The 11,563-nt window shown below is 46.5% G+C and overlaps 1 protein-coding gene across 1 annotated transcript in view; it reads left to right on the forward strand.

Annotated features, from left to right (window-relative positions):
• PKD1L1 (polycystin 1 like 1, transient receptor potential channel interacting) overlaps positions 1-11,563 on the forward strand; it is a 183,103-nt gene that overhangs the window by 60,178 nt on the left and 111,362 nt on the right. Inside the window, 3 exon segments of the mRNA XM_032244258.1 lie at positions 2,262-2,468; positions 6,646-6,827; positions 9,910-10,131. Coding sequence (XP_032100149.1) covers positions 2,262-2,468; positions 6,646-6,827; positions 9,910-10,131 — 611 coding nt within the window.

An 11,563-nucleotide genomic window follows, 5' to 3' on the forward strand; every position in this document is an offset into this window, starting at 1 on the left:
AAAAAAATTTTTTCCTCTCTCCTTTTTTTTTTTTTTTTTTAAACCAAAGAAGTTTTGTGCATCTCAAATCAAACAGTTGCACAAAAATATGTTTTGGAAACAATAAGAGAAATTTGATCATAAACTAGGTTTAGATTATATTAAGAAATTATTGTCAAAACAGCATGGTACTGGTCCCAAAACAGAGATATAGACCAATGGAACAGAGCAGAGGTCTCGAGGCAACACAACATATCTACAACCATCTGATCTTTGACAAAACAGACAAAAACAAGCAATGGGGAAAGGAGTCCCTATTTAATAAATGGTGTTGGGGAAACTGGCTAGCCATGTTCAGAAAGCAGAAACTGGACCCCTTCCTGACACCTTACAGTAAAATTAACTCCAGATGGATTAAAGACTTAAACATAAGACCTAACACCATAAAAACCCTAGAAGAAAATCTAGGCAAAACCATTCAGGACATAGGCGTAGGCAAGGACTTCATGACCAAATCACCAAAAGCATTGACAACAAAAGCCAAAATAGACAAATAGGACCTAATCAAACTCCACAGCTTCTGCACAGCAAAAGAAACAGTCATTAGAGTGAATCGGCAACCAACAGAACGGGAAAAAATTTTTGCAGTTTACCCATCTGACAAAGGGCTGATATCCAGAATTTACAAAGAACTAAAACAGATTTACAAGAAAAGAACAAACAAGCCCATTCAAAAGTGGGCAAAGGATATGAACAGATACTTTACAAAAGAAGACAAACATGAGGCCAACAAACATATGGAAAAATGCTCATCATCACTGGTCATCAGAGAAATGCAAATCAAAACAACATTGAGATACCATCTCACGCCAGTTAGAATGGCGATCATTAAAAGATCTGGAGACAAGAGATGCTGGAGGGGATGTGGAGAAATAGGAACACTTTTACACTGTTGGTGGGAGTGTAAATTAGTTCAACCATTGTGGAAGACAGTGTGGCGATTCCTTAAGGACCTAGGAATAGAAATACCATTTGACCCAGCAATCCCATTACTGGGTATGTATCCAAAGGATTATAAATCATTCTACTATAAGGACACATGCACACGAATGTTCATTGCAGCACTGTTTACAATAGCAAAGACCTGGAACCAACCCAAATGCCCATCGATGATAGACTGGACAGGGAAAATGTGGCACATATACACCATGGAATATTATGCAGCCATCAGAAACGATGAGTTTGTGTCCTTTGTAGGGACATGGATGAACCTGGAAACCATCATTCTCAGCAAACTGACAGAAGAGCAGAAGATCAAACACGCATATTCTCACTCATAGGCGGGTGTTGAACAATGAGAACACAGGGACACAGGGAGGGGAGCACTACACACTGGGGTCAGTTGGGGGGAAATAGGGGAGGGACGGTGGGGGGTGGGGAGTTGGGGAGAGATAGCAGGGGGAGAGATGCCAGATGTGGGTGATGGGGAGGAAGGCAGCAAATCGCACTGCCTCATGTGTACCTATGCAACAACCTTGCATGTTCTTCACATGTACCCCAAAACCTAAAATGCAATAAAATAAATAAATGGAAAAAAAAAAGAAATTATTGTTTATTTTTAAGGTAAGATAGTAGTATTGTGTTTAGTAGGAAAATTCCCTTCGTTATTAGAGATGTATATTTAGTATTTAGGGGTTAAATTTCATGATTTCTGGGAATGACTTCAGAATATTTCAGCAAAGAAAAAAATAGGGAAAGCAAATGTCCGTCATGTATATTGCAAATGACTTTCTTATTATATCGATTTTTAAAGTTTATATATATACACATATGTGTACATGCTTATATATATAAATTTTTATGTGTGTGTATATATACATATATATACATGTATATATACACACACACACATAGGTGTCAAAACCCAGGAGCATAACATTTATATTTTTGACATTTGAAAGCTTACATTTTTTATGTAATCAAATAGCAGATATCTTTGCTATTTTTCCATTAATTTTATGCATAGGAAGATTTTTCTCATTATGAATATATAAATATTTACTTACTATTTTTATTTTGTTTTGTTTACCTTTTATTTTTGTCTATAAAACAGATGTACTTTTGTTCTGGTGTAGCCTGAAGTCCAGCCCTAAGAATACTATTCTGTCAATATGCAAACAGATAATTGGAGATCTAAAGTTAAGACTAAGTTTCTAGTAATTTACCAGTGCATTAGGTATGATGGGCATTTTAACGAGACATCTTCTCTTCTTGATACTTAGATATGGAGGTCTCAGCCTGTGAGGCTGGGAGTAACATTTGAAGCTACAGTCTTCTGTGACATTTCCCAAGGCCTTTCTTATACCTGGAAGTTGATGGACTCTGCTGGGCTCCCTGTCTCCCTCCCTGCTGCTGTGGACACTCGCAGACAGACCCTCCTCCTCCCGAGCCACACCCTGGAGTACGGGAACTACACTGCCCTTGCCAAGGTCAGCTCGCTGAGTTACTGCTCTACCAGCCCAGAGAAACCCATGCTTCCCATCACCCTGCAGCAAGAGCTCAGCATTTGTAATTCAACACCTGTTCTATCCAGGAAAAGGGAAGTTGTTTAAAAAAAAAAAAAAATCTGGCTAGGATTTTAAGAGAAATGATGAATTGCCCCCAAAGAGAGCAAGTTATGCTGGCAAAGCAATTGATGAAAAACTCCTTCCCATTTGTGAACAAAACCTTCCTGTGTACCTAGTATGAATAAGCCCTGTGCTGATGCCGGGATGTCGGGAGAATATATGGCCCTGCCGTTTAGGGACCAATCACCCAGAAAGGAAAGGGGATGACAGTCAGAGGGCAGGGCATGCAAGAGGCATTCACAGTGACTTCTTGGCACTTTGATTCTCAGCATGTGCTTGGTGCATTTTGGCTGGAAAAATGGTGAAAATATGTGGGTTAAAAGAGGGAGAGGTCATTTTTTAAAGGGTGGGCTTTGAGAAAGAGGGTCCTGAAAAGAGAATCTGTTCATAGACGTAGAAAGGGATTGGAAAGGGCAACAGCTTGGCAAAGAGTAGAAGACCAGGGATAGTGAGCAGATCCTGGTGGGAGAGTCTAGGATCAAATGGTGCGGCGGGCAAGCCAGGCTGCTGGTACCAGAACAAGGGCCCTCACGTCAAGGTATCTGCAGCAAAGGAGCTTTGTTCTTTTCATCTGTGGGGCACACAGTCCTACTGAGCACACTTCCAGCTGGTGGCTTATGTGACTTACCACAGAGCTCCTCGGCACTCAAACTGCCCTGAGCTTGCCTGAGGAAGCAAGTCCACTCAATTTGTGCTGGGATGTCACAGCAATGGCAAATGCCGAAGTTGCCAGAAGCTCCCCCTCAGTGTCTGTACTTATGTCGTTGTGTACTAGGCAGGTAACCATGGACCAATCGACAGCAGGCTGCAGACCAGGCCTTGCATAGCACTACGTCAGATGCAGGTTGCAGGAAAAACCAGAGCTTCCCCAGCAGGCTCTATACAATTCTTTAGAAATGTTAACTGGGAACAAGTTTGGAGCAGACTGAAGGATGGGATGTTCGGAGAGTGTTAGTGAAGTCGAGAAGTCATTAGAGGCTGAAGCAGTTGGCGGCCAGGGAATAGAGAGCAGAGCAGGGTCAGTGTCGGGGGACCTCGGGGCGGTGGGGAGCATCTGACCTGCTGAGTGGCTAATTGTAAGAAGCCAAGGGGAAATGCAAAGGAAAATCTGTACTACTGAACGAGTGGAGGAGTGGAGGCTTCTGTTCATTTTCCTCATGAAAACAGCACTATTTGTACCTGGCTGTGTGCTGGGGGAGGAATTTGAATGTAAATAAGGTCTTTGCACACTTGCATGAAGGACCGCGTGGAGGAGGTAGATGGAGCCTGTAAACTAAAAACAAAATCCTAAGACTCCCAACCAACTGAACAAACCCCCTCTTGGCCAAGGGGACCCAGAAAAACCTTAAAAAATAAAGTTCCCAGCCATGCCTCGTTACCCCCTCCCTTTTCCAGTTTAGACACAACAACTGATCAACATTAATGTTAAAATGGAGATTATAAGACTGCCAGAACAGAACAGACCCCCTTTTTTCTTTTTTTTTTTCGAGACAGGGTCTCACTCCGTTGTCCAGGCTGGAGTGCAATGGCTGCCATCTCAGCTCATTGCAACCTCTACCTCCTGGGCTCAAGTGATACTTCCGCCTCAGCCTCCTGAGTAGCTGGGATTACATACGCATACCTCCATGCCTGGTGAATTTTTTGTAGAGATGGCGTTTCACCCTGTTGCCTAGGCTGCTCACAAACTCCTGGGCTCAAGCAATCTGCCTGCCTCAGCCTCCCAAAGTGCTGGGATTACAGGTGTGAGCCACCACGTCTGGCCAGGACATACTCTATGGTAATAAGATACCAAATTATAAACAAGACCTAAGGTGATGCCAGGCAAGGGTGAAGTCACACAGTCCTACAATTAAAAAATAAACTATGTTCTCATTGCCACAGGATGTTTTTTCCCCTTTTCTCTATCAGCTAAACAAATATTAGCCTTAAAATAAACAATATTAAAACAATTACAACTCTACAGCCACCAAACATCAACTAACTAAACCGTCCTATTCCTCAAGCCGTAACTGAAATTTTAATTAAACAAAAACCTAATTTCTATAACTTTTTCCTAATAAAAAACCACCAACCATAAACTAATTCTGCCCGGTTTTATAGACTACACATTTAAGTGCCTTCATGTCCCTATTTCACCTTTTAACATAAAAGACCTAATTATATTACATTGTAATACATACAATATTGTCTCCACCCCAAAGTAAACATAAAACACATGTATATGTTTACTTATTATACAAAAACACAATCCTCTTCCATAAATATCCATAGCTCCTAGATACTGTGAATATGGGATAACCCATTCAACTTAAATTCCTGTCTTGCCCCTCCCTCCCTCCTCAAAATACATACTTTCAATTTTTTAGCCAGAGACTGCATTTCCTGCAGATAATTCCTTTCTTAAAAAATAAAACTCTGTTTTCTAATTTATAAATTACATAATTTTTAAATTAAGCCCAACAAGCCATAGAATATGTATCCAGCCTGTGGGATGGGCCAGGTAATAGGCACTCCGAGGGAGGCTTGACTGTGAGCTGGGAGCCACCTCTGTGGTCTTCAGTGTCTTTACAGGGGACCTGTGTCTTTCTCTAGGTCTGAGACCTTCTGACCGATAAGGTAACTTTTGCTATCTCTGATTTCAGTCAGAGCCTCGGGTCTCCTTTGCTCCTGAGCTGCCCGCATTGTGCCTCCTTCAGCCTCTGTATATACTTGGAACATTCTCAGCGGCTTCTTGGAGCTAGAGAGGCTGAGCAAGCAGAGGCTGAGGTGGAAATGGGAGTTCTGATTCTGTAGCTCTTCTGTTATCTATGGTCCCACTCAGGAGACTGACCAGCAGGGAACTGTGTGCATCTGAAGAAAATCTAGAGTGACTGAGGCTGAGACCCAGTGACAGAACAGCAAGTGTTCAACTGTATATTTTCAAATTGCATCAAACTTTTTTTTTTTTTGACAGGGTCTCACTCTGTTGCCCAGGCTGGAGTGTAATGGTATGATCTCAGCTCACTGTAGCCTCCCACTCCTGGCCTCGTGGGTTCAAGTGATTCTCCTGCCTCAGCCTCCCAAGTAGCTTGGATTACAGGCATGCACCACCATGCCAGGCTAATTTTTGTATTTTTAGTAGGAATGAGGTTTCACCATGTTGCCAACTGGTCTCAAACTCCTGAGCTCAAGCAATCCACCTGCCTTGGCCTCCCAAAGTGCTGGGATTACAGGCATGAGCTACCACACATGGCCGCATCAAATTTTTACAAGAACAATGTGAATGCCTTATTTATAACATGTTCTGCTATTCCTGGGTTTAAAAGTGTTTGTTGCCGGGCATGGTGGCTCACGCCTGTAATCCCAGCACTTTGGGAGGCCGAGGCAGGTGGATCATAAGGTCAAGAGATCAAGACCATCCTGGTCAACATGGTGAAACCCCATCTCTACTAAAAATACAAAAAATTAGCTGGGCATGGTGGCGCATGCCTGTAATCCCAGCTACTCAGGAGGCTGAGGCAGGAGAATTGCCTGAACCCAGGAGGCGGAGGTTGCGGTGAGCCAAGATCGCGCCATTGCACTCCAGCCTGGGTAACAAGAGCGAAACTCCGTCTCAAAAAAAAGATATTTGTCTTAAATTTCATTTACATTTCCTAAAGTCCATGATATGTTTGGGGGTTAGAAAGAAGCAGTTCTAAGATAGGTGAAGGGGGCTGGACAAAAGCCAGGAGCATGGAACAATTCACTGTGGAAGGAGGAGGTTTGAAAGCCATAAGATATGCACACATGGAAAGTCTCTATTGTGTTCACAAGCTGGGAAATGCCCAACTTTGTACATGAACACAGTCTTGGATAGGAAGATGTCCACGCTCTTGTGGACTCTAGCCACAGCTCTCATGGCGCACAGCAGAGTGACTATTTTGACTAACATGACTGTTTTATTTATAGCCAGGGATGCATTGAAACTCATCAGTTGCCTTTCTAAGTTTCAGGTGACTGTGTTTCTCCAGTGAGTTCCTGCCTTGTCCCTGCATGACATCCTCTGTTCTTGGCTCCGCAGGTTCAGATTGAAGGCAGTGTGGTGTACAGCAACTACTGTGTGGGCCTGGAGGTGCAGGCCCAGGCCCCTGTCAGTATGATCTCCGAGGGCACGCACCTGTTCTTCTCCAGGACTGCTTCATCCCCCATTGTCCTCAGAGGGACCCAGTCCTTCGACCCTGACAACCCTGGGGCCAGTCTCAGGTGAGCACCGCCCACATACAGAGCTGCGCAGCTCAGACTGTGCCTTCTGCAAATGCGGGCTCTGGGACATTGGAGGCTATTAGTAGTTTGAAATTTAAATGCATTTCATAAGTTTAACTGCTTTATTTAGGATAGAAATATAAGGGAATCGAGGAAAAGAGTGGAAGTAAAATGTAGGTCACTTTTTAAGGTGGCGTTTAAAGAATGATCTGTTTTGGAATGTGGAGTTTGAGTATCACTATTATTAAATTATTGGTTGGTGAGATGCTGTGGTATGTGGGAGGCCTGGTTTCCATGGGTTACTCATCTCCAGGTGGGTAGATCTCCTGTTGCTGGAGGCTGCCCCAGTTCAGGACGTGGTCCTCTTCTCCAGCCACACCCCTTCCCGCCTGCGGCCTCAGCCAAGGTCCTGATGTGGATCCATCCATGATGTATGTGCAGTAGCCTCAAACAGGGATTCTCAGTTTAGACCACTCCCCGGACTCCAGGCTGTGAGTCCTGGCCTCCATCCAGCGCCCCCTCTGGACAGCCTCGATACACCTCAGCCACATACCTGCCTTCTGCACCCATGGAAGGGCCTTTTCAGTTGCTCAGGCCAAAATCTTCTTTCTCTTTTTTTTATCAGATAGGATCTCACCCTGTTGCCTAGGCTGCAGTACAGTGGCTTGATCTCAGCTCACTGCAAACCCTGCCTCCCAGGTTCAAGCCATTCTCCTGCCTCAGCCTCCCAAGTAGCTGGGACTGCAGGTACATGCCTCCATGCCTGGCTAATTTTTGTATTTTTAGTAGAGACGGGTTTCACCATGTTGGCCAGGCTAGTTTTAAACTCCTGACCTGAAATGATCTGCCCGCCTTGGCCTCCCAAAGTGCTGGGATTATAGGCATGAGCCAACGCACCCAAAAATTTTTAGCAGCATCTTTTACTTCTTCTTCTTTTTTTTTTTTTTTGGCCCTCCCTTAAACATGAGTTTTGCACCACCTCCCCCAGCCCCCGTACATCCTGGTTTGAGCTGCCAGGGGCTTGGGCTCATCTCCCTAAGATCTCCTGGCTAGTCTCCATGCTGCCATCCTCCCCTGCAGCCCTGTCTCCAAGGCAGGGATGGGTTCTTTTTCTAGTATGGTTGGGTTTTATTCTTTTTGATTTAGGGGATATGTGTGCAATTCTGTTACATGGATATATTGGTGGCGTTAAAGTCTAGACTTTTAATGCAATCATCATTGCTGTACATTGTACCCATTAGGCAATTTCTCACTCCTCACCTGCTTCCCACCCTCCCTTCTTTTGGAGACAGATTGTTTTAAAACAGTCAGAAGACCTTACTTACAGCTCGACCCTACAGTGCCCCCTTTTCACTCAAGAGTAAAAGCCAATGTCCTCACACTGCCAACGAGGCTGACGTGACCTCTCCTGACCGACTGCAGCTTCAGCTGTCCCTTCCTGCCTCCACAGCTCACTGCAAATGGGCCTTCCTGCCCCTCCTTGGACTTACCCAGCATGCATCTCTCTCAGCTCTTTACAGCAAGGGTTCCTTCTGCAGCTCGTCACTCAGTTCACCAAATGTCTGCCATCATCCCCTTCCTTTTACTCATTGCTCAAATATCACCTTCCCAGTGAGGCCCACCCTGAGACTCCAAAATGACAAATCCTGCCCTGATCTGATGGCCTCTTTCTTCACAGTAGTCACCCCTGGCATCGAGCCTTTCCTCACTTACTGTGGTCACTGTTAACTGAGATATCTAAGCTCTGGAGGGCAGGGCTGTTACTTGACATGTCCCCTATGCCAGGCACATGGTAGCTAGTCAGGGAATATTTACTTATAAAGCAATAGATGAATTGCTCTGTTTTCCCAACCTCTGTGATCACACATATTTGCTGTATTACAAATGTTGGATTTGGTGTTTCATGAGTTGAGAGGAGGCAAAGGCTGCTTGGACTCACCAGTTTGAGCCATGCACATGCTCTGGAAAAGTCCTCAGCTGGCTGCAGCCTTCCCTGCACCCAACCTAAGGAGACAGAGGCTGTGTCTTTCTAATCTTCACATCCCCATGTTCTAGCACCCAGCACAGTGCCCGAAAACAAGAGCTCTGTATGTGGCTGCTGAAATGAGCTGAATTTCCTCCCTGGGAGTACAGAATATTCCAGCTAAATCCCAGGGGCAGTTGTTCTGCACAGCCGGTGAGCTGGAAGCCGTGCTCCTCCTGAGCGGGGTGGTTTCTGAGCCATCACAGTGCCTCTTTATGCAGGCTCTAGAAACAGAGAGGTCTAGAATGAGGTGCCTGCATACCAGACAGGGAAATGCCTTTAAAAGATCAATAGCAGTTCAGATTTAGGTGGCACCTCTGCAAAGGGCATATGGCTGCAGGATGGGGCCAGGCCCTCCTAGCCACAGACATTTCCATGGCAGCATTTCCTGCCTACTGGAACTGCATGTTTGAGTGTGTGTCCCTGCTAGAGCAAGACCAGTTCAAGGTTGGGGATGACCTTGTCTTCCCGCTTGACCTGGTTGGAGCAACCATGTTTATTTCGCTGGGTGTGACAAGTGTTATATTGCAGAAACACTGTGAGACTGGGAGGAGAGATACCTGAAGTTCATCTCACAGACCTCTCTCTAGCTGTGCTACTGGGAAGCTCTCTGAGGCCCCCCAAATGTGTTTTCTTCCTAAACTTGGGCTCACGTGGCATTCTTGTCTGTCACACGGAGCTGTCATGAGGGTAGGGTGCAGTGTTTGGGAAATACTTGAGGGCAGCACAGCTGTGTGACTTGGGAGGTGGCAGTGATGTGAGCAGAGGAGGTCACTGTGCACAGAGAAGGGGAAGGAAGCCTGGGACGGCCAGAAATAAGGCTGCCTGGAGTCAGCCTCCATAAGTCAGGAGGGGTGGCCTGAGCCCACCCCAGATGGTGGTGCCGCTGCCCCTTTGCAACCTCCCACCTTACTTAATGGGAGAAAATGTGGAAAGCAAAACCTCCAACCACATATCCCCTACGGTCCCCCTCACCCAGGAAAAATCCATGCAGCGACACAGGGTAGTCCTGACTCTGCCTGATGCTCCCCTCAGCCACTCTGATGACTTCTCCAACAGGTATCATTGGGAATGTGCCACCGCCAGCTCCCCAGGACATCCCTGCTTCAGCCCCTCCACTGCATACCAACTAGACGCTGGGGCTCCCACTGTTTCCTTTGAGGCACAGTGGCTCAGTGACAGCTATGATCAGTTCCTTGTGATGCTGAGGGTCTCCAGTGGTGGCCGGAACTCTTCTGAGGCCCGGGTGTTCCTGTCCCCTCATCCTGACTCAGCCTTCAGGTACCACCTGCCCTGCATTGAGCACAGCTCAGCTCACAGGTGTCTGCTCCCACCTGGTGCTAGCATCTGTGAAAGGAATCTGCTGTGCACAGCAAGAAGTTTGGAGTTTGGCCATGTGGAATTCTCACTGCAAAGGAGGAGGAGAGGGCTGTTCAGAAAGGGGCTGGGGAAGCCATCCCCAGATGCCTGGGCAGCATCTGATAGCCAAGCACACTGGCTAGAGGTGGCACAGCAGGGGGTTCCAAGTGAAACTTCAGTGGGAACCCTTCCATCACAGCATCTGTCCAAAGGATTGGGGACTGTCCTGGGGCTTGGGGCTAAAGCCAGGAGGTAAAGCCATAAAGTTCCCAGCCAGGGGTTTCAGGGCCTCTGCCCAGGCCTTCCAGGCAGCACAGGGCTGAGGGGACAGCAGTGTGGGCCCAGTTGTGATGTCTGAGACTGTGAAAGGTGCAGGGGCAAAGAAGTGCTGTGCCCCAAACCCAGAACCCCGGTAGCACTGTGGCCAGAATAGCACCCATGGGTGAAATGCAGCCCCCAGACACCAAACACAGGATACCAGGACCAAGCCAAGTGCAGGGGTGGGCATGGGTTGGATCATTATGTAAGTGAGCCGCACAGATGGCGCAGGAGCCCAGGCCCACCTGCTTTGGCCACTGTCCCGTGGGGGCTGCAAGCTGGCACCCACCCAGAACACAGTGCTGGGACTGACCCTCTGCCCATAGCCCTACATGTCACGTGGAAGACCCCAGGCAGGCTGAGCTGCTTCCATCATGAACGTTAGGGGCAAGGGGCCTGGAAAGTTACTATGGTCCTATTTGTGGGCTGGGTGGCTTGGGAAGGCTTCCTGGAGGAGGAAGAAAATCTGCTGTCCTCAGAGATCAGAAAGACTGCTTTGAAGGTCATGTATCAGACTGGAATTCAGGGTTTCAAGATTAGAGCCATGAAGACAAGGCTCAGTACATAAGAGTGGGCCATGCCATTGTGGACCCCAAGGTCCTACAGCGCTGCCCAGGGTTCCCCACAGGCTCAGATCACTGACTGTTATTTGAGGCTTTGGGTATGTATTAAAAGTGAAGAAGGTACAAGTCTACGACAATTGGGCACAACTTAAATCATTAAATTTCACAAATTAAATACTTTTAATCCAAAAATGTAATGTATTATACACTTCTGCTACTCATGAGATAATTACAGAAATTATTTTACAATATTATTTCGGCCAGGTGCAGTGGCTCATGCCTGTAATCCCAGCACTTTGGGAAGCTGAGGCGGGCGGATCACAAGGTCAAGAGATCCAGACCATCCTGGCCAACATGGTGAAACCCCGTCTCTACTAAAAATACAAAAATTAGCCGGGCATGGTGGCACACTCCTGTAGTCCCAGCTACTTGGGAGGCTGAGGCGAAAGAATCGCTTGAACCCAGGAGGTGGA

Source organism: Sapajus apella, unplaced genomic scaffold, assembly GCF_009761245.1.
Source record: "Sapajus apella isolate SASKATOON/1434 unplaced genomic scaffold, GSC_monkey_1.0 scaffold54, whole genome shotgun sequence".
NCBI classification, from domain to species: Eukaryota; Metazoa; Chordata; class Mammalia; order Primates; family Cebidae; genus Sapajus; species Sapajus apella.